Source organism: Xiphophorus maculatus, chromosome 3 (genome assembly GCF_002775205.1).
Source record: "Xiphophorus maculatus strain JP 163 A chromosome 3, X_maculatus-5.0-male, whole genome shotgun sequence".
In the NCBI taxonomy this organism is placed as follows: Eukaryota; Metazoa; Chordata; class Actinopteri; order Cyprinodontiformes; family Poeciliidae; genus Xiphophorus; species Xiphophorus maculatus.
The window spans coordinates 20,682,681-20,705,992 of NC_036445.1; the positions used below are offsets into that span (position 1 = coordinate 20,682,681).

The 23,312-nt window shown below is 37.0% G+C and overlaps 1 protein-coding gene across 1 annotated transcript in view; it reads right to left on the minus strand.

Moving 5' to 3' along the window:
* Positions 1 to 3,373: 3,373 nt before the first annotated feature.
* The window catches only part of sntb1 (syntrophin beta 1), a 56,187-nt gene continuing 36,248 nt past the window's right edge, over positions 3,374 to 23,312 (minus strand). The window contains exons 3-8 of the mRNA XM_023330594.1: positions 21,499 to 21,616; positions 21,258 to 21,347; positions 18,914 to 19,050; positions 17,211 to 17,407; positions 10,082 to 10,311; positions 3,374 to 5,670 (exon numbers count right to left, since the gene is read on the minus strand). Coding sequence (XP_023186362.1) covers positions 5,578 to 5,670; positions 10,082 to 10,311; positions 17,211 to 17,407; positions 18,914 to 19,050; positions 21,258 to 21,347; positions 21,499 to 21,616 — 865 coding nt within the window. The 3' untranslated portion in view covers positions 3,374 to 5,577. The remainder of the gene's footprint in view (positions 5,671 to 10,081; positions 10,312 to 17,210; positions 17,408 to 18,913; positions 19,051 to 21,257; positions 21,348 to 21,498; positions 21,617 to 23,312) is intronic.

Genomic DNA, 23,312 nt, shown 5'->3' on the forward strand with positions numbered 1-23,312 from the left:
CTCCATGAGTTATGAGCAAAGATACCACCATTCAGGAAATGGGGGAAATATTTTAGGTTACTTGCTTTTTTAAAATTTAAACCAGTTATACATTCTTGTCCTTGTATGTGAGGAATGCAATTTTATTTTATCATCATTTAAACGTTGCGTGATGCAGTTGTGTTTGTTAATGTGAACGCTGCAGGCATTCACACTCTTGAGTTCCTCCTTTTTTCACCTAATTGCTTCAGCATACTTTCTGCTATTTCAACTATTTATTTTTTACCATATCTGCTCATTCAGGACATTATGGCTATCTCTCTAGATATTGACATGTCTCTAGATATTGATATCTTTGACGGTTTAGGAAATATGCAACTTTTTGTGACCATTTTGGACTCCATTGAAATGAATAGAACATCCCATAATTTCTGAAAAAAATTGCTAAAAGCTTTGCGGTCTTTCACAGTTAACTACTTCCATGTATTTTCAGCAAGAAATGACACTAAAAATTTAAAATGTAGTCATATTTTTCAACTACTGTTTATTCCAGGTGTTTCATATATATTTTTTAGAAATTTCACAAAATTTCTCTTCAAGTTTCTGCTCACATTATGCTCGGTCTTTGGGGGAAAAAAAAGAAGAAAAAAACACTGGCCAACTAACTCTGCGGGTTCCCAGTCGAACCCTTCAAAGCCTTCTGCATTTTATCTAACATTAGCTGTGTAACTAACATCTTTCAACAAATAAGCTGCTCTGCTCTTGAGCTAAAAATAATTTTTCTTAATGTTTATAATCTTCAACATGTACGTGGAAATGTTTGCTTTGTAAGAAGATTGTAAACTGTTTTACTTTTGTAATGTTTCTTATTACATTTCTGGGTCTGTTTCACACTGGATGGGGAATGTGACTGCAGGTTAAGCCCAAGTGTTACCATTATTCTTTTAGCTTTAGCAATTTTTTTTTACATGGGATTTTTTCACACTGCATAGAGTTACTGTAGGTCAAGATGCTAGTCCTAACATTGAGGCTATCATTAGTACATCAGCTAGCTTTGGCTCTTTCAGCTCATTTAACTTATAAACCGTGGTGACCTTACAGTTTAAGTTCATAAACAATGTTCTGCACAGATTTTGAATACTGAATTACTTCTTTGACTGAAAGTTTTCACTCCTCTTACAGTTTTGCTTTTTTTATTTTGAGGACTTCTGCTTTATCTGCTGCTTCTTCCTTTTTCTTACATTTCTGCAAGTCCTCTGTAGTTTATTAAACTATTTCTGAAATTGTTTCTGAAATTTTCACCAAAAATGTTCAGCTGAAATGCACACTGCAGATAATGCTATTTTTTCTAGTTTGCCCTTTTTGCTGTTTCTTATTGTAAACTTTTCATTTATGGCCTTCATTGTATCAACACATATAGCTACTGTATATATATATATCTTAAAGGTAAAAGTAAGTTTTTCAGCTTTTTATTGCAGCCATTGCTAAATCAAGAGAAACCTACCACATTGAAACAAACAATTTTTGTTTTATTGATATTTTTAGAAATAGTTGCAGTTGTTGCATAAATGTTACCCAAAGTGAACCTTTCCCTCTCTGCTCATAAAATGCACAATATCAGATTCATGTAAATGAGAAGAGATAAAATAAATTTCTTTGAAAAACAATCTGTAATCATATTGCAGTAGTTTAGTCCAAGACCAAAACATATTGTCTGTGCCTTATATTCAGATTGCTCACTTTTTTTTGCCTGAACAGCACAGGTGAAACTATAGTTGTTATAAAACGTAAGCACACAGCATAGAGTTTCTGAGTATCTGCAACGGCAGAGAAATGCAAAAACAGATGAGGCCAAGAGAGCAGCTGGTCATCCAGTGTGGATTCATACAAAACATCTTCAGTAGAATTGTTTGTATGGGAGAAGTAGCTGCGCTGCATCCACATCTACATAAGTTTTTGACAATAATTACAGGTTCTCTGAAATGCTGATAGTCTTGGTCATTTCTCCAAATCAGGTTGCTGACAAAACTTTTATGCATCCTCAGGTGTGTAAATGACATGACTATGTGGGAAAATTCTCCAGGAAAATATTTTTAGTCTCCATCACATGATGCAACAGTGACTACCTGCTGATATTTACTGTCTGACTCGACTCAATAATAAAAAAAAGGAGAAATGAGAAGAAATATGTGTAGGAGGGCAATATGACGGTGAGGAATGTCAAGCTATAAACAGTTATAAGAATTACTACAGTGTTGAGGTCTAAAACCTCTCAACCTCATTAACATTAATGCAGCCATCCATCTGTCTGTGAGATTGTGGGTTAGGATGCCAACTCATTACCTTGGAGGCGAGCTAACAATGTCACGAGTTATGGCTGTGTTAAATGCTGCCTACAACTTGAACCCACATATAGACTCCTCCGATTCCAGCTGAACTGTCACCAAGAGCTTGTGAATTAGCACATCTCCTTGATTTCTACTGCTTCCAAAATGAAATACTGCTTGTTTGTGCCTCACAAAAGAAACCGTGATCAGTTTTCTGTAAGGAATTGACATCATTTGGACCCTTTTATTTTTCCACAACAATGCCTCGCTATCTTTTTTTTGTTTGTTTGTTTGACCATATTAACTTTTTCACATTTTGTGACATTACAACCACAAAATTTAATTTTACTGCAGAAATTAAATGGCAAGAAACCCATTGCTTCTACTTGAGTAGTATTTTGAAAATAGCTATCCTTACTTGAGTACAACTTATGGATACTCCACTAAGTAGTATTCAGTATTCAGTGAAGTAACCTGCAGTTATTTCATTCATTTAGAAAAAAAAAGCAAACACTGACACATGCATAGCTTGTTAAAGTGAGACTTCTGGAAAGGCGGCCCTCTGGTCATTGAGTTTCTGGTTGTTACGAGTCTCTACATAGCGATTCAGCTGACCCCATAGGGTCTATGTTTTTGTACTCTTGAGTAATTTTTGGGATGACTACCTTTCACTTCTTCAATAAAAGCGTATAGAGGCAATGCTACTCTTAAAAAAGATAGAGAGCACTCCTGAAACAAAACCTGTTACAGGCCACAGAGGATTTGAGTCCAGCATAGATGTTTACCTTCCAGGTGGACAACAGCTCAAAACGTATGGTCAGAGCTACGTTATGGCCATACAAAGTTCAGACACCAAATCTAAATGAAAATCTGTTGCAAAACTTGCAAACTGATGTTTATAAAAGCTCTCCATCCAATCTAATCAAACTTGACCATTCATGAAAAATGAGCAAAGCAGGCACAACCACACCCCGTTTTTACGTTGAGACAAACCGTGAAAAAGCTTAAAGGAAATTAATGCTTTTGCAAGGAACCGTAGAATCAAAAATAAAATGCAAGAGTCGGTGTCATTAGCAAACAGATTTAATTTACATCTTTATGACAGAGGAGGTGATCTGTGTTTGCTGCTGATGAAAAATAATCAATCACAGCTGAAGACAATAAAAACAACTAATCAACTGTCGTTTATCACAGGACTTATGTGCAACGTCTGAATTAAAAAGTGAGCATCATCATTCTGAGTGACAGTACAGTAGCTGCCGAAGGCATCAGAGATCTACATATGAAAGCAGCTTTTTTTTTCCTCAGAGAGCTTGTCTCCTCTTTACATGATCGGCAAGTGCTGGACTCATCAGTGTTACAAATCTTTACAACAACAAAACATATAGCTTTCTCAACAGTGTGGTAGGATTGTAATGCATATATCACTTTGTACAGTGTACGTGTGTGCAGTATGTCTTTGCAGAAGGATGGACAAAGGATATAACCATCAAAGAAGCTTTATTGCCATTTATTCTCAAGCTGTGATGTCTGGTTAATTTATTTAAAAGTCAACCATTTTTTCCTCTCCAGTTTCTGCAAGATGGAGAGGAAACCTGGCAGGTGGCTTTATCAGACTGACGCATCAGTCCACAGATGTGGAAAGAATAATGACTTGCACAGCTGCTGTGGGACTAACACGGGGCCCAACACTGTGATGCCTCCTTCCTGTATTAATGATACTGGATATGATGCTTGCTGCACTGTTTTTAATGAGTTTTATCTCTGTTACAAATACTGCCGATCAGTCAAATAACAAATAGCAATTAAAATCGTGATGAATGTGAAATTGCGACAGCGTAACTGTCGTTAGTCCTGGGAAAAACGGTCCAGAAAGATGAATGGTCCCCTCTGAGATAACATCAGAAGCACTAAACAACATCATCATGTTGGATCAGACCGGAGAAAACAAAATATTTCAGCATTTTGAGAAATAATCAGTGTTTTATATGACCAGATTTTAACCAGGGATCTGGTAATGGACCAGGAGTCCTGAATTTAAGTTAAGAATTGAAGTATGAAATATTCTGGACAGCGAAGTCCAATTTTTGCCAGCTTGGGTAAAAAGACAAATTTGTCTTTTCTCGGCAAAGGCGGAGAATGAAAAGGTACTCATAGCAGGGATGCCAATAAGTGAAAATTCTGTTAAAACATAATTTAGCTTTTACTGCAGTTCTGATACACAACGTAATATGTAATGTGCTATTATTCCTCTAACTTGCTACGCATCTAACCTCAGGATCTGGTATAAGAAAAGTGATTTTAAAAAATAAATTATTTCTATTATAGATATAGATTACCATGACTCTGAATCAATTATTTACCTAAGGCTGTGAGAAGTTGATAATGGTCATTTGCCTAAAAAATATAACATTCGCCTTATATTATTTGACAAAACTATTCCAAAACTCTCCCTAGTGTTTTATGCGACGCAGGGGAAAAAAAGAGAAAAAAATCAATCCTCTTCAGGTTCATCAGGTCTTCAACCTTCACGTGTAACTGTCACGCTGAAATACCTTAAAAACACGGGACGGTCATCATGAGCATGCCGTTAAAAGAATGCAGTGACAGTTTAAATCGGAGTGAGCCGTCATTTTGTGGGAAAATGTGGCCCCCCAGTCTGGATGATGAATGCAGACACGGATAACGAGGCATCCCGGGGGCACTCTAATAAAGACTAATGTGCAAAGTTTCTCCACGCTGTGTCGTGTATGAGGAAGACGGATGACAAGTGAAATTAGGAATGTCCTTTCAGAGTAGATGGTAAATAAATTATATAATTGGTAAATGGAAGGCAGGTTGCCGTTACATTTTGATTGAATTAAAAGTGAATTCATCTCCATCCTGCTACATGTGGCCAGTCCTTCCCATCCTGGACGTGACAGTAATGCCCAACTTTCTCTTGTCAGTTTGTTGGTACATCAAAATATATCATCCATCTGCTTCAAGTCCAGTTCACATTCTCCTCTCTGGTTCTTCAGCCAACATTCAAGTTCCTGGAGCCCTGACAGGGGTATCATTCACCCCGCCCCAAAATATTTCTGAAGAACAACCAGTTTCAGGCACCTGCTAAGACACAGAAACCCAAAAAAGCTCAAATTACAGGTAAAAGCTACATTCATTCAGCTTGGGTTTCCAAATAAAGGAGTTTGAGGTGGCGTGCCGCACGAGAGCTGTGTCCAGATGCAGAAACAAGATGGGTTTGTTTTCACAGGAGTTTGAAACTCCCAAATCAGGCCACCAGACCCAGACGGGAGATCTTAGCAGACAGGAAAGAGTGGAGGATGAAGACAATCGGTTTCGGACACGAGTGAAGATCCAGTTGCTGGAAGCAGAAAAAAAAAAAAATTAAATAATCAAGAAGAGGAAAAAAAGACAACAAAAAAAGAAACGTTCCAAGACATGGAGAAAGATTTACTGTATGCTAAATGTCAAGTCTAAATTTTGCCTGAGAAGCCAAGAGTCACTGAACATGTCCCATGAACATTTTATTTCATAAAAACATACATTTAATAGGTTTATTTATTATTTTGGTATATAAAATACTGTATACCACACTTCAGATGGGCACCATGTAAAAATCAAATACTCAAGATGACTCGTTTCAGATCTGCTAAAATCCATTGGTTCAAATTCAAGATGTCTAAATTACACATTTTGCCTTAACTATAGTTTATGAGATCAGTTTATGAAATCATCAGAGGCTACCTCATATTGTGTCAATATTGTTTAAAACAAAATCATGGCTGAGCAAGAAATCTTTGTCAGTCAGAAAACGTTCCCTGAATGGATAGATCAGGGTAGCCTGATAAATTAGCCAAGCACAAGTTGAAACATTCCTGCCAAGTTGAAACTGTAGTAAACAGTGAAAAAACTCACGCAGATGACTTTCAAACATTGAGCTGATGAGCCGTCAGCTGCATCCACAAGTGCCTTGGGATTGTTTATAGAAGCTTGTCTGAAACTGTGCTTGGATTCAGAAATAATACAGACAACAAAATCTGTTCTGCTCAAGTAGCCAAGAGAGGGTTTCGAATCAGTGCTTAGAAGTCTTTGCTTATTTGCCTTGAGCATAAGGAGGTCAGTCAGAACTGAGCATTTCTGTCTGAGTACTGTATATAAGGACTGTTGTTACAGTCTGAAGCATTAATATATCACTTCAGTTTCCAATTTTTTCAATCTAAGGAGGTCAGGGAGTCCATATTGCAGTTTTCAGAGTGAGTTTTTATCCACTACATAGCGACAAGTTAAGAATAATAAAGCAGCAGGCCTCTTGGTAGATAAAGTAAAAAAAAAAAAAAAAAAAAGAGATAAATGACCAATTAGATGTTAAATTTGTGGTAAACACGGTGAATAAAGAAACTTAGCTCATTACATTGATAAAACCTGATTACTTTGCTCCCATAGGGCAGCTGCACTTTATTCAGAGAGCCGCTGAGAGCAGCAAACAGATTAAAAGTCTTACAATCAGTGACAGGCTATTTTCCAGGAAAACCTGCGCCTGAAATACTGCCGTGTAAGGACTAGTGAGTCACATCTATTTCATTCCAGGTGTTATTTCCTAATGAAGTGCTGTAATTTACTTTTAGCAGGACTTACTTCCTTGCTTCTTCTTGTCATGTACACTTTACACCGCAGATTGTTTCTTGCCTTATTCGGCAGAAGCCCCCCTTAGAGACAGAATGAGTCGTTCTGTTTTTTTGGTGCGAGGCAGTGAATGCCTCAGCAACACATTGGTAAAAACACCACCGCACACTCTGAAGTCATTACTTTTATCACAGCTCTGGTTAATTGATATTTAGTTTTCGTTTGATAAATTTACATTTATTTTTCAATCTGAAATGCTGTGATGGAAAGGACACATAGGAATGTTGTGTAGCAGTAAGGTTTTTCCTGAGACTGTAACTGGGTTTTTATTAACTTTGGTGGAGCGTCGGTTACTTCTTAGTTTGCATTTACTCATAATTAATCTCCACATGATTCCCTCTGTGTGTGGTATAATCTGATATTTTAAAGATAAAGATAATATGCCATGCACGTAGTTGGAGCCAGTTATTTACATGTGCTATATAAAGAGACTATATATTCTTCTATTGTGCTCAATACCCGACATTTAAATACAACAAAATATTTCCTGTTTTACGCCAGTCAGGATCACTACAATTATTTCTAATTGCTTAACTGTCTTAATTTGGAATATTTGAAGGCTCACCTGTAAATAGATTTTAGGACAAAATCTCAAACATGTTGCTTCCTTGAATAATATCATGGGAAAATTTTGATAATTCAACTTAGACATAAAAAAAAGAGCCTCTGGAGGTCTGATTAATCTTTGGCTACGATTTAGCAGCATAAACACAATTTTTCAAGAAGGACGGCTTCTGTGTTATCAGTCTCAGAACAGAGACCTTGTGAAGATGCTAGTTGAAGCAAGTCTACCAAGAAATAGTACATAAACCTCTAAATCTAAAGGGTGATCAAGTGTCCTCTTTTTTCCAGACATATCCACTTTTCATGTTCTGTCTGGGGCACTCAGGGCCTTGCTTTGATGAAAATGTCTACATTTTCACCGTTTTTCAGAGGATCAATTGCCATATTTAAACTGACAGGGACGATGCATGAAATACGACAGCCTTTTACTCATGTGACGTCCTCCCCATCCCGAGCTGCTGCCAAGTGGCTGGTTCTCATCCATTCATAGATGGAACAGACAGCATTATGAATATCTTTCATACTGTGCCGGCCGCAACAATGGTGGCAGAGTGCATCGTGCACATAGCTGGCACGTGTGTTTCTGTGTGTCATTTAGGCGCCAAAGAGATCACATGGACACAATTACTAAAAAAGACAAAAGATAGTTAATCTATAAAATTGACTTAAAAGGGATATGCAAACTACAAAGACTGGAATTATACAGGTTGTTTTTTAAAGTGTCTTTGTGAGACTGATGCTTTTTGTTACTATCATTGCATTGAAAATAATTTGAGATGATGAGATGTTGAAATAGGTTAAAATTTGAGCCCATATCAATATCTGATATTAATACTGCTATTATGGCAGTATTAACCAATATTTACAGACATCATGAATATTAAGTTCCCTACACTTTTGAACACATGTAAAAGAGATAACAATGCTCTGCTTCTGTTAAACACCCCATAATCCTGTGCTGCATCATTACCACTGTGACATGACTGTACAAAAAACACATAGCCAGCCCAATCATCTTCCCTTCCTTTAAAACACATAAACAAAGGTCAACAACAAGATGGAAATAAACATGGATTGTTCATTTCTGCCCAGGCGTACTTATCGGACTGATACCGATATGTTAATAAAAAGACTAAAATTGGCCAATATTGACTTTATAACCAAAGTGTTTCAGTACTGGGCCAAATGTCCTCTTTCAGTAATCAAAATGTGACTACCTTAAAATTTTGTCTAAATACGTGTTTTTAACCCTTTCATGCATAGTGGTCACTACAGTGGACAGCTATCTAAAAGCCATTTTCTTGTGCTTCCTGTGGATTTTTATGTTATAAATGCACACAGACCACTGACGTGGACACTAATAAAATATACCATCAACTACTGGCCATCAGCTGCAAATGCAAGAAATTACTTTTGTTAAATACAATATGGCTGACAGACAAAAAAGCATGAGAACCGACCCGGTCCCTCCTTCTACTGTAGACGACTCTTGCAAGTAAAAAAAATATTGTGACATCAGATAACCCCTAAGGAACAATACTACTGATGTATTTTTCAAATAACAACTTTGTATTTGGACAAAATTACAATTGATCACATAAAAAAAAAAAAAAAATATATATATTTTTACAAAAAAAATTTCCTACCTTTTTTATGCCTTAAGAAAAGAATTTTAAAAAATGGAAAAAAAATTCTGACACAAAGGATCATAATTCATGCATGAAAGGGTTAAAACCCGCAGAAATAAGAAAAAATTACTGAGCTAAATGTGAATGGGAAACTGCATATATATATATATATATATAAATCTAAAGGGTATATACACTGCTCAAAAAAATAAAGGGAACACTTAAACAGGTGTTTCACACTTAAAGTGTTCCCTTTATTTTTTTGAGCAGTATATATACAGTACAGACCAAAAGTTTGGACACACCTTTCTAATTCAATGGGTTTTCTTTATTTTCATGACTATTTATAAGGCAAGAAATCCCACTTATTAACCTGACAGGGCACCTATGAAGTGAAAACCATTTCAGGTGACTACCTCTTGAAGCTCATCAAGAAAATGCAGAGTGTGTGCAAAGCAGTAATCACAGCAACAGGTTGTTGCTACTTTGAAGAAACTAGAATATAAGGGCTATTTTCAGTTGTTTTACACTTTTTTGTTTAGTGCATATTTCCACATGTGTTATTCATAGTTTTGATGCCTTCAGTGTGAATCTACAATGTCAATAGTCATGAAAATAAAGGAAACTCATTGAATTAAAAGGTGTGTCCAAACTTTTGGTCTGGACTGTATACATATATATATATATATGTATAATAAAAAGCATGTGCCTGTTAAAGCATCTAACCAAACAACTAAAACTACCATATACCATTGGAAGTTTATTTTTTTTCCCCTCAGAAGAGGTTGATTTTATTTAGCCTATTTGGTTTTAGTAGAACACAAGAGATAAAAGCATTTTAGTTCAAGTGTTTTCTGATACATCTTAAACGTCAAATCAAAGCCCTTGGTAACTTACAATCTCTCCCTCCTTCCCTCCAAAGTCCAGAAGGAGCATGCGTACGCCGTCGTCCGCGGACATTTTTAGTTTTTCAAAAGGGTAGGAGAGGAGCACTTGGGGCTTCACCGATATGTCAATTACTCTCTCCTCGCCGTCCTCTCCATCTCCTACCTTTGGGTCAGCTAGCACAGAGAAGCCTTTCTCGTAGTGAATCACCAGCCGACACTCCTGACTCTGGTACAGGCAACCTAGAAAACAGAAAATATTGTAACTATTTAGGGTGCTAATGGATGGATCTTCTGGTTGTGATGTGTATAAAAAATCTTTGTAATGTAAGAACAGCAGAAACAGAAATCATTCCCAATACAGTTATGTTCAATAAATTAGAATTTTATTGAAAAGTTATTTTATTTAACTAAGTGAAACATTTATAGTATATGTAACATTATATAGATTAATTTCACAGAAGTTACATTTTCAAGGCGTTATTTCTGTCAATAGATGATAAGGGGCAAATTTAGTCAATTATCTATTTGCCAAGCATTGCCACAAATTTGATTAGGCCATTCTAACACAAATGCACTAATCTAAACCATTCTCTTACAGCTCTCTCTGTTTGTTCAGAGGTTTTTGTCTGGCTTGAAGGTGAACCTGCCACAGGCTGAATTATTTCGCAGCCTCTAACATCTCCATCCACCTTTCAACTTCCTTCCAGGGACAGTTGCTCAAGGCTGCCACTGTCGTACGTTAAAGTAGGACTCTTATATTCAGGGATGTGTGTACAGATAGCATTTTAAATGTAATCCAACAAAAAATAACAACATTTGCATGCCAAGCTTTTCAGATTTATATTTGTCAAAAAAATGTCAAAATCATATATTATTTCCTTTCCGCCTTACAATCATACACTGCTCTGCATTGGTCTGTTACTTATTATCACAGCAATGTCCCAAAAACCTGTTGTTATAATGAGACAAATTATAGAAAGCTTCAATGGATGTGAAAACGTCTGCAAAGCACCATACACGCATCATCTTTCGTCTAATTAATGCATCTCACATGATTACTTCATGATCCACCTCAGGGTTGCAACATTTCAGTGACAGGCATTGCTCTCCTGTTGAAGATCTCGCTGTAAACAGAGAGTGCAATTTCTCAGATTTACACCATTTCTTGCCACTTATTTCCAGCTCGCTCTCCTCTCCTCACAGCGGGCGTCTTGCCTGAAAGCCGAGCGAAGCCCGCCATCTTCATCAACTCACTCTTTTTAAGTGTAGCCTCTATCGTCTTTGTCTCATCCCTGCACAGCGCAATTGTAGGACACATTCTTTTATTTGTCAAAAACAGCTGAGTACTCACACTTTGACAATAGCAGACATTGAGGTGACAGGCCGAGAAGTTTATTTACAGCGTACAGTAAGCTCCCATCTCAATGACATCTGATCTACCAAGCTGTGAGTTTGTTTGACAAAGAGACAACAAGCGAGAGGAGTTGTTATCTCTCCAGTGTTTGCTGAAAGCCAGAGAAAGATGAGTGTGTGCATGTGCCGATGTGTGTAGAGGAGGGTATCTAAGTGTGCTTATATATGGCAATAAAGGTGTGTAGTCCATACTATTAGTTGCAAAAACGTAACCTGAAATAACATAAAGAAACTGAAATATCGTTATGTGCCGGTGATTATCATTTCAATGCATGAATACATGTTTGGTTGCTCATACGTGTGCATGTATGAGGAAAATCTCACCTTGCAGGTTGTCTCTGACTATTAACAGGTTGTTCTTTTCACAAAACCATAACAATGCATGTTGAATTCATTTTCTGGCTTTGTATAAGGGTAACAAATGTAGTAATGTTGTGATGGACTTCCTGGATTAGCAGGGGCATCGCTTTATAAGCATGTTCATGCACAATTACAATTACAATCACTGCCGCTAAGCTGATTGCCACTTACAGTAGCAGCAGTTGTCCACTGAAAAACAATCCACAAATCAAAACCCGAATGTAGGAATTTACCAAATCAACTTTGTTTACAGAGAAAATTTAAAGCAAAAAAAAAGTTGGCAAAAAGAGGTGTACAATCCCTAAATGCATTATTACAATGCATTATTCACGTTCGACAGTGGGAAGTTGATCCACAAGGATGGGGGTGCTACAGCAAAAGCACGGTGTTCGACATGCAGCTTTAGATACATTTCGATGACAGACCAGTAAAAAAATAATTTTAAAAGCCATTCCTAAGAGGAGCTGTTGCACATTTGAGTTGAGCCAATGCAGTCAGTCTCTTTCTGGTTCCAGTCAGAAATCCGGCTTCAGAATTTTTAATTGGTTGCAGACAAAATAACATAAACGGGCCGATTCCAAGCAAAGAAAAATGCATTAACTTTCAGGGAACTAATTAACCGATACTATTCTTCCTGTCAATATTAGTGAGAAGAGTTGAGTGTTGAAATGGTTCTGAGTTGTTTTTTTTTAAATACCTAAGTCATATGTCAAACTAAATGTAAAATAACTTATAAATTTCTGGCTTGTGTCTGAAGAGTAAATGATGTGGCATTCAAGGTTCAACAAGGTCCCTTGTCGACCATCTTCACTTTACCACCATTTTTGTTTAAAAAGTTACATGTCATCCGTAGTTTTTATTTTTATTTATTTCACTTATTTAATGCGGTTCAAATAAGTTTTAACCAGTGTGGGATTATCAGAACAAGAACACTGTTCTGACATAAAAGTAGAATAAATATACTGTATTTATGGAATCTTACCTGAAGAAAGCACATACACTCAAAATTAAATTTGTCTGAAAATGCATCCCTGAGGGACGCCTCAAATTACAGTAGCAAAAACTTTTGAAGTTTACATATATTTCCTCAGTATTTTGTAACACTGTCTTCAAACTGTCTGACTGGGATCAAACATTTTGGGTTTCTCTCCACAAGCTTTTACAAAGGGTATTTTGTAAAAGCTTGCAACATCATACATTGTCCTCTTTATGTTGTTAGTATTTGTCAAGGGAGCCATTTTTTAAAATCATTAAAGTATCCCAACAACTTAATCTGGCTGATTAAGATATGACTATCCTTCATATAGTCAGACCTCTACAGCCAGAGAACAGATATCTAATCAAATGGAAATATGTCCTAACATTATGCAAAATAACAGTGTAATATAAATCTAATGAACCGTGTGGAACCATTGCACCTCTATAAGCATAAATGGGGCTTCAAATGGATGAAAGAGTGCCGGTCTTTTCTGAATTTTAGACCTGAAACTGTACTCTTCTATCTGAGGACGCTGTTCGGCAGGGAAAGCAGAGTTTCCCATCAGAATACGCTCTCACATAAAGGGGCTTTTCAGGCTGCAACAAAGACCCCTTTTCTGACATTGAGTGGAGGAGACGAGGAACGATGGAGGATCAGAGAGTGATAACAGAGTGAGGGAATAAATCAGGGTAACACTGGACAGTAAGAGAGAACAGATACACTACTTCTGAGACCACTTTTGGTCTTTCAACTAAAAGGTTACTAAAGGACAAAATCTGTTTTTCAGACTTTCATCTTAAACTTATAGGTCGTTAGGATTGAAAAGTACCTGAGATTTTGAAGCTGCACACGACTTCAAGTGTCACAGCAGGTTAATAGATTAGTTTTCCACCACCGCTGAGTTAATTTGATTTTTAAAGAGCTTCCAGTCATTAAGCTGTTTACCTGTTCACCAAGACCACCCCAGTGACCCCAAAAGCAATTAAACAAGTTTTGCAGACTTCACTCTGACAAACACTTTAATGAGAAGTTCAAGAAGCCAGAGATGAAGGATTGCTGACTTTAAGCAAATCTTTACATCTGCAACTTAAAATAGATGTATTTTAAGTTGAAGTTTTTCAAACTTTTTGTTCACAAAAAGTTCAAACTTTTTGTGAACAAAACCACACACACAAAAAAATAAATAAAAATGCATCTCTTTATTGTGGTCTCAAAGATTTGGTTAGCTTAATGGAATAGTTCAGGATTTTTCAGGAGATACTCTGACATAAGCAGTTAGTATCTTAAAAAACCCAAAACATGTAAATATAATTCTGTGTTGGTGGAAGTAAAAAATCAAGCTGCTTCCTCCTTTTTTCTTTTCTGTTCAGAAAGCTCATTCTTCATAGCTGTAACATTTGACTTCAGGTACGTTCTTTTTGCATTTTAAATCTGAAACACAGAAAACAAGACTTTCTAGTGCAAAAAGAAAGTGTTTTCGAAAACATTTTGATTTGAAGTAGAATATCTGTTAAACAGAACACGGCTGCTGTTTGCTGAAATTATCAGCATGACCTATCACATTATTATCACAAAATAAGATATGCCAGAAGGTCAAGTGAAACTTGATTTCGGAGCCGTACAAATTCACTTCCCCTTTAAAATCCCCCAAAAACGTCTCACCGCTTGTTGAGTGACTACGAGTTAATCTATCTTCAGAGCAAATCTTCACTGTGAGCTCTGACAATGAATAAGGCATCAGAGTTTAGGATACAGATAAAGAAGCTGACAAGGTCAGAGGGATGGTAAGAGCTTAAAACATGAGTGAATGTATTTTGTATGCAATGTCACACTCCTTCACGAGGAACTGTAAAATTACTTTCCTGCCTCTGTAGGACCCAACTGAGAAACTGGTGTTTCTTCATGAGACTCAGTTTAAATTAAAGGCTGTGGTGAGGCAAAGGCAAATATTTTTATGAAAACATTTAATTAGCTAGCATTTTTAATGAAAATTAAATGATTTTTAGAACAATTTTTCATCTACAGTTTAGCTTAGCCTAGCTTTTTAAAGGTTCATAATGTTGTCAGCCAAACATTTAATGAATGATATAATGTTAGATTAAAACTATAGTATGACATAGTAATCACTCTAAAATTATGTCAGGTAAAAAAACATGCCTGAATCTCAGAGCATCACCATGATGCTCTGAGAGAAAAGCTAAACAAAAGTTGTTTAATTTTCTAAGGATTTCAATTTTTAAACCCTATAAATTTTACATTATGTCGTTAAATTAAAATGGTCCCATTAAATAACAAGAAAAACGTCTGTCATGAAATAGTAAACTGGTCCAATTTCTCATGAGTTGTTAGTCTTAAAGGCTGACATGCCAGAGGCACTTTTGGAAAACTGTTGCTTCCAAAATCTCAGAGGATTAGGTAAAATACTACTCTAGAGTAAAATTTATTGTCAAAAGTAATCCATTAAGTTTCAATATATCTGCCTACCCCTTCAAGTACTTTTCTCCTGGCTAATCCTAGATTAACGTTTTGTATTAAAGGAAGCAGGAATTTACTGGAATTCACTGAGCTCTTGAGCAAGCAAGCTATTATGCAAATATTTGTAGAAGCAGCCTGTATGCCTTGGTGATGCATTTTGTACACCTGTTTCAATGGAAGTGAGTAAAACACCCAAATGCAATGATCTGGGTGTGTCGGTGAATATGCTTGGTAAAAATGCAATAGAAAAAACATTTTAAACTAGCCCTAATTTAACCCTAATTTCTTTATATTTTGCTCCAGGGAAACAAAAACTTCCTGTAATCCTCATCAACAATTATCAAAATATTTTTAAAAAGTCTTTTTCAAGTCTTATTGGACTTAAAAATCCAACTAGTTTAAAAATTATACATGCACAAATAAAATACAATTTATTATCCAACACAAACAATAAGTGAGCAAAGAATGAACTGAAAATTGTTGTTAAAGCAGCCAAAGTTTAAAAAGCCTGAAGATCTTATGGATCTTATATATAGATATCTATATATACAGTATATATATTTCTCATTGAATTCAATGAGAAGGTGTGTCCAAACTTTTGGTCTGTACTGTATATATATATATATATATATATATATATATATATATATATATACACACACACACACAAATGTAGCATGATTCAAAGGACCACGCTTCACATCCACCATGTTTTTAGAAACATGCCTACCTGCAGAAAGGCCAACATAGCTTAAGCTAAACCAAAAATATTAACACACACTATGTCAATACTCCATACTCTATGGAGTATTGATGCATATTTAGCAGGGATTCAGAAAGATGTTTTCTAACAGACAGAAAGGATTAACCTCATCGCAGATGCATAACACAAGGAATTAATTGCTGTATCAACTTTAAAAGCAATAAAACGTCATTGCACTGTTTACGGTAGAAACTGAATAAAAACTGTCGACCAAAGCTTGCTGCAGATTGTTTTGCTGATTACAAATCTTATTAACATTGAGAGTGAGACAGATAGAGCACAGAGCCAGGAGACTAGGAATACGCCAATCAAACAGTGTCCACACACACAGGAACACGCCCTCCCACAGAACTACCAGCTTGATGACATCAAGGTCATGGAGACTGTTCAACTCCATCTTTTGATGCTGAGCAACTTGTGACTTTTAGTTTACACCGTAAATGTAACCTTTACTTTCACTTTAGCCACCCTCCAACTACTGAAGACCAGGAACAGAGGGCTGAAACAGACTGTGGGTGAGTTTAACAGGAATTTGTAGGTAAATGACAGACGAACTATCGTGTGTATCATATGGGTTTGGATGCACACCGATTTATAGATAGAGCCTGAGGTGAAGCTTAATTTGGCACATGGAAACTTGAAGAGGACTCAGGGGAAAGGATCATTTCCCAGGACATTTTGTGCTTTGAGAAAGATGGAGGCCATAAGAGAGAGAGTTTATACTCCAATCCTCTAAACAACACATACTCAATGCCTAACAGTAAATACACACAATTGCACACACAATTCCTTGCTATAAATAGCAAGTGCTTTGTCTACATCTTCCATATGGCTGTCATCTTATATCAAAGAGGCTCTTCTATCTCAGAGGATGTGGGAGTCTGTTCTCACATGTACACATATTGCTTTATGCAGTGACTCCAGGTTTGCTTGACCCAAGGCAGTGGTTTCCACCGCAGACTCCTAAATCTCTCTGAATGCGTTGTGTCACTAGACGCCAGGACCAATCTGAGGAAGTGTTGCAGAAACCCATAAAGTGACCAGGACAGTTCACCTTGCTCTTCCCATCTTTTATGCTTTTTCTGTCTTTCTCTTGTCTAAAGTGTCGATTTGTGTGTGTTTTATGACACCGAATGTACTAAAACTCACTTGTTGTGACTTCTTTGATCATCTCAGCCGATGCATGACAGCCGTTGACAATGTGTCTGGTCCACATGGACAAATCCTTTGTGGTCTCAGTCCGGAAAAGGTGAGTTTCAATGCCGAGTCGTGTGCCAGTCCGAGTGGCAAAAAACAGCTCAGTGCCAGAACACGGCGACCCCCGGTCAGGACCAGAGTGGACCAGACTACAAGAATGACACTTGTTAAAATCAGACACATTGTATGTAGATTTTTTTTAAGTGCATTTTTTTTAGCAAGCTTAAAACAAAGATTTTATGTAACCATTTTAGTACCGGCAAGTTATTTATGCACCTAATATTTTAATATGAATATATATTAAAATATGTGCAATACATTCTGATATTGCTTTCAAGAGTGCCCCTCCTTTTTGTCAAACTGACGTTTCAGATCATTCAACACTTTTTATTAATTGAGTGTTACAAAATGCAATTTTGAAATTACATCCTCGTTATGTCTAGGCAAAAAAATATCCAAACCAACTTGACCTTGTGAGAAACAGTAACTGCCCTCAAACCTAAAATCCAGTTGAACCAAGCGTGGCAGAAACGACTGTCACCCAGCTTCTGTGATGAGCCCTTTACTTTACTCAGAAGATATTTTTTCCCGCTCTTCTTTGCAGAGTCTTTTTGACTTAGCCACATCAGAGGGTTTCACGCCTGAATGACCTGCTTCAGGTTACACTAGAACATCTAAAGTAGAATAACATCTAAACTTTGACAAGGTTATTTCAAAACCTTCCTTTTATTTAAATTTTTTCAGCCATTCAGAGGTTAACTTGCTGGTGTTTCTTTTGATCATTGTCCTGCTACTTAAAGCAAGAGTTTATATTTAAAGTTATTGAACTGATACCTGCACATTTTTCCTTAGGATTTTCTGGTAACGTGCTGAATTCATGGATCCATCAGTTATAGCGACTCATTTTGCTTCTGAATTAGTAAAGTAGAACGTCACACTCACACCATGTTGATTTAATGGGAGGCACAAGTTCCAAAATGTTTCACATTTTTTCTCATCAGCTTGCAGAATATTTTTTCCAAAAGTCTTGTGGATATTTTTTTTTTTAGCAAACACGAGACAGGTCTTCAAATTTTTTTTCATGAGAATAAATGTTTTTACTGTTATTTATTTAAAAGCACAGGAGAGAACTGTTTCACACAGGGCCAGGGTGATTTACATAGCTCTTTGCTTAATAAATGAGAGAAATGTGTGAAAACCACATTTTGTTTTTCCTCAATCAACCTTTGTCTGACAAAAGAGGTTTGACATTCTGAAACAGTTAGCTGTGCCAAAAAAAATCAGAAATAGAAGAAATCTGAGGGCAAACACTTTTTATTTCTTATTGTTGTCCTTAATAAAAATTAAAGCTCTATCATAACAAGATCAGTTGTATTTTAGAAACTCAGACAAAAACAAAAGGAAAGAAAATACGCACAATGAGAGCAAGGCCAGGTGGACAATTGTCAAATTAAATCAAGACCTTTGTAAAGATTTTCAAACTTAACTTTCATAAAAAGTATTATTAATAAATGAGAAATTGTTATCTTTTTTTATTGCTTTTATTCAGAATGTCAAGGAAGCAAACTATGAAAAGAAATTAATTGTGCTTCAGCTGTTTTTTTTTTTAAAGAACTAGCACATTTCTGTATGTTTGTATTTGTAAAGCTACCTACCGTGTTGCTAAAAGTGGAAAATTGTGTGAAGGGTTTTGCCAGGCCTCCTTGCTCCGAGGCAAACTGTCGTACAGCAAAAGGTCCTTCTCCGTCACCACTACGAGGACCGGTTTCCAACACTGCTTCTCACTCTCCGTCTGCCGCATAAACAGATAACCAATGAGGGAGGAACAGCTGCTCCCATTCAGCCATATGCTGAGGTAAAATACAAAAATGCAGAGGTAAAAACATGCAACCTGTTCCTTCAATTCAGGTTAGTTATTTTTGCTGTGCCATGGGCTAAAGTGTGATACATTATTCTGTGCTTTGTCCTTTACCTGGTTTTCCTCCATTTTTTCCCCTCAGTTTGACACTCATTAAAATGATTACACTAATCAGGGGATTTAACTCCTAACATAATGTAATTGTGGATTTCTTTTTGTCCCAAGTCAAGTTCAATAATATTCAGCAGTTTATTATGCAAATATATGACAAATATAACTTTTTTCTTATTTACATAACCGACTGAGAAATAGAGCTTAACCAGCAAAAAAAAAGAAACAACACACTTAATGAGTACTAGATTGGTGATTAATTTAAACAGAGCAAGTGATTACTGAATATTATGTCAAGAGACCAACTAAACAACCACTCCCGGAGGGCCACTCAAGTTGAATTTGATTAGTTGCATGCTGCACAGGGTGACGGATCTGTTAATGTACATGTTTTTGTGCTTAATGTGTAAAATATGTCAAAAACAAGCAAATAAATCCTGGACCCATGACAAGTTCGTCTCTAGCTTTGTGTTGCATATCCAACAGGAAGTGAGATAAAAGTGAACTTAGCTGTTGTGGAGATGCAAGTACACTTTCTCTATCCATTTACTCTGCCCCCACACCCACTCATCTCCACAAGCCTCTCACTTACACACACTCTCTCTCTCTCTATCTGTCACACACATGCACACTCACACAATTCATGTGCATTTTATGTGACAATGCTCCAGAACTCTTCTCATTATGAGAGCTTATCTGCTGCCGAGCCGAGGAATCCAAAGTAGCTCTTTGAAGTTCTGCTTCAACCAATCGCACAGTGGGATTCAGAGGGTCAAGGGTCAGCTTTTTAACATAATGAGGATATGTTGCTAAGTAACTGTATTGTACTGCATTTGGAGGATCAAATATTGGCAAATTCATGAGGACTAAATTAGATAGATATGGATGTGTGCGCCTATTTGCACAGGTGTTTGTATATGAAAAAGAGAGCGAAGCTGCGTATGGGTGAAATTCACAAATACATCGCGCGCGTGTGTGTGTGTGTGTGTGTGCAGGAGTTGAAGATAATTCCTAATAAGAATGCAGCCCCAGGTACATAAGCACACAAACACAATCACACAAAAACACTGACTGTTTTCATCTTCTGACCCCATCTTATTGAGTTTCTTTTTAAACACACTTATCCTAAACCTCTGTGACATGCAGAAAACCAATCTCACACTTTCTGCAACAAAAGAAAGGGTGACAAAGCACACATTTAATAAACTTAAAAATTACATGACTGGGTTTTCTAGGTGCTTTAATGTGGGGTTGTTTTTACTTGTTTAGAGGACAGAATGGATTATGCAGCTAAATCAAACACATTTAAATATTAAAGCACACAGAACACACACACACACACCATCTCACCGCCGTAATAACCCTTTGCAAAATTGAAAGAAATTTCACCCCAGCACCGGCTGGTCTGCGATGCTCATTGTATGACAAACTTGGGTAAAAAAATACCAAACTTTAAAGGTATTATGGCCTTAAAATATTCAAACAAAAATGTCTTGATCTAATTGTGTTTTACTGGAAGAGTACATTTATATTCATTTCATTACATCTACACACTAAATTTAAAATTGGTTTTCAAGTATATGTGTTTATTGAGCAGAATATTACGTCAATCTCTTTTTTCTAAAACAACAAAAGTCTAACAAGCTAATACTAATTCATCATTTACTAGGGCTATCTGTAGTTAGCAACATAAGGCTCGCAAATTTTATTGCTTTTTCTTCTCTTCTGAGTACACAGTTGACAAACAGGCACATCATTGCCCCCTATTGGCAGGTGCAACAAGTCTGATTTCCAGCTTTTAACATCTAATTCAAGCAATAATCTTCTGGGCGTATTGGTCATATCGATTTTACCATACAGTGTTTATGTTAGTATAGTGCATGTTCTATTCTTTCGTATTAAATTCATTGCTGTACATTATGAGTTCTTACCCTTCAACAAAACCTAACAGCATGACTGTAAAAAGACAAATTCATTTCTGGACCATTTGAAGCACATACACATGCGCGCACACACTCACGCGCACCAACCTTTCCTGCCAGCCATCCCAGGTGTCGGATCTCTTTGCTGCCAGCTACCCCTGTCCTGGATGTATTCTGGACAACTTCCGCCGCTGCTCGCTGTGATGGGGTGACAGGTTTAAGCCTGGAGAGTCATTCAGCATGCACCACCCTCAAAGCAGTTCAGAGGAGTCGTGCAACGGTCGCTGACATCTAAATGTACCGTGATGATAACAGTTTCCTGTAAAAATGATTCACAGAGGAGACAGACCTGTGCCAGCGTGGATGTGACTGAGTGCATGGAAGAGAACCAGGACAGGGCAGATGGTTGGTCTGGGCACCGGAGCACGATGGTGTGCCTGGCGTCAGGACTGTGCAGCTCCAGTTGTCTGGAGGAGGAGATAAGGAAAAGTTAGTGAAGCTTCGACCTCTCTGGTTGATTGAGAGGGGGGGGGGGGCTTTATAAAACAAAAATATGTCCCCCACCCTAATCAGGCAACTCTAATTTGGTATAGAAACAAAAATGCTACTAAATTACCTATCAGTATTTAACAGATGTTCCATTTATGCCATCCACTTCATTATGTGCACTCGGTGAAAAAGTGTGTTAAAATTTGAGTTAATTCAAGCAAGATGAAAATACAGAAATACCCATGCATTCTGTGTGGGAGAAATGACAAATAGCTGCATCTCAGTAAATTTCCATAAACAATTTGTTCATTTCATATGGGAGCATTTCTGGTCAGGAGAGGCAAAGCATACCCTTCTCGATCTCTCTGGATGGCGCTTTGATTGTGTGCACTCAGAGTATGAATTTTAAAAAGGTTCATGTGGTTGCTGCTAAAGAACAATGCGGTTAACTCTTTCTTTATTGTGCAGCATGACATAGAAGAGAAGGTAGGCTGCTGCTGAAGTGCTTGCAAGACGAAAAAAAAATATATAAGACAAAGATTAGCAAAGGAGCCACTTTTAAATAAAAAAATAAAATTGATATAGAGTTTGATCAAACAGAGATTATAGAGGCATGTAAATGTCTAACTTTCGCTGACATTTATCCACGCTGGAAGAATATAAAATAACTTGGGGTATATGTGGGAAAAAAGGTACAATATAGCCCAAATAAGGTCCAGATAAGCACACATTGTATTTCAGCATTGGGAAATATAGATTATGCCACCTGTACTCATCCAAGAAGAAGCAATAATAATGTTAAAGCAGTAAAAAAAGGGCTGAAAAGAAATTGCCACAAAACTCATCATCTATCCAGTTGTTTGTTGTTGCTTAATAAGCTGCATGGTTTCAGTTTCTCTTCACACCTTTACTTTACCAAATAATGAAAGATTTCATCATTCGGTAAAGTATACCGAATACTTTACCGAATGCACGGCATTCTCTGAAGAATGTCATGCATTCCCTATTCAATGGCATCACTGCCAGTAAAAATACCATCTACATTAAATCAACTCCTGGTGTTACTCTGGGTTAAAGTTTTGAATGGGTTCTTGTAAAAGCCAGGTTGCTAAATAACAGGCCACGAAGGAGTGGAGGGGAGGAACTTCAGAGGCAGATCTGTGTTTAGTGGAGGAGGTTCTTTAAATATGTTGCACTGGCACCACTTCATTGGCAAAAGAGCTTACAGAAATGCAAAATAGAAGCATTCAGAGCGAGAAGAGAACATCAGATTAGATTACTGCAAAGCTATTGGAGAATCATTTTCTGCACACAGCTGTTCTCATAGAAATATTATCTTCATGCGACAGATCCTTGGTTGGATTTAGCTCCGTACTTTGACTGGACCATTCTCATGCATAAATGTGGTTCAATCTAAATTAGTCCATTATAGCTCGGGCTGTGTGTTGAGGGACATCTTTAGGCAGGTTCCCTTCAGGATTACCCTGCACTAAACTCAATCCAGGTTCTCTGTCCATGCTGAAGGAAGGCACTGTCAAACCAAGATGCTGTTGAGGCCATATTTCAAACTAGGCTTTAGGTTTTCAGGGTGATGTACACAGGTCACTCACATCACTTTCTTTTTACAACAACTTTCTTTTTGGCATTCTTCCAGAAAGGCCAGATTTGAAGATC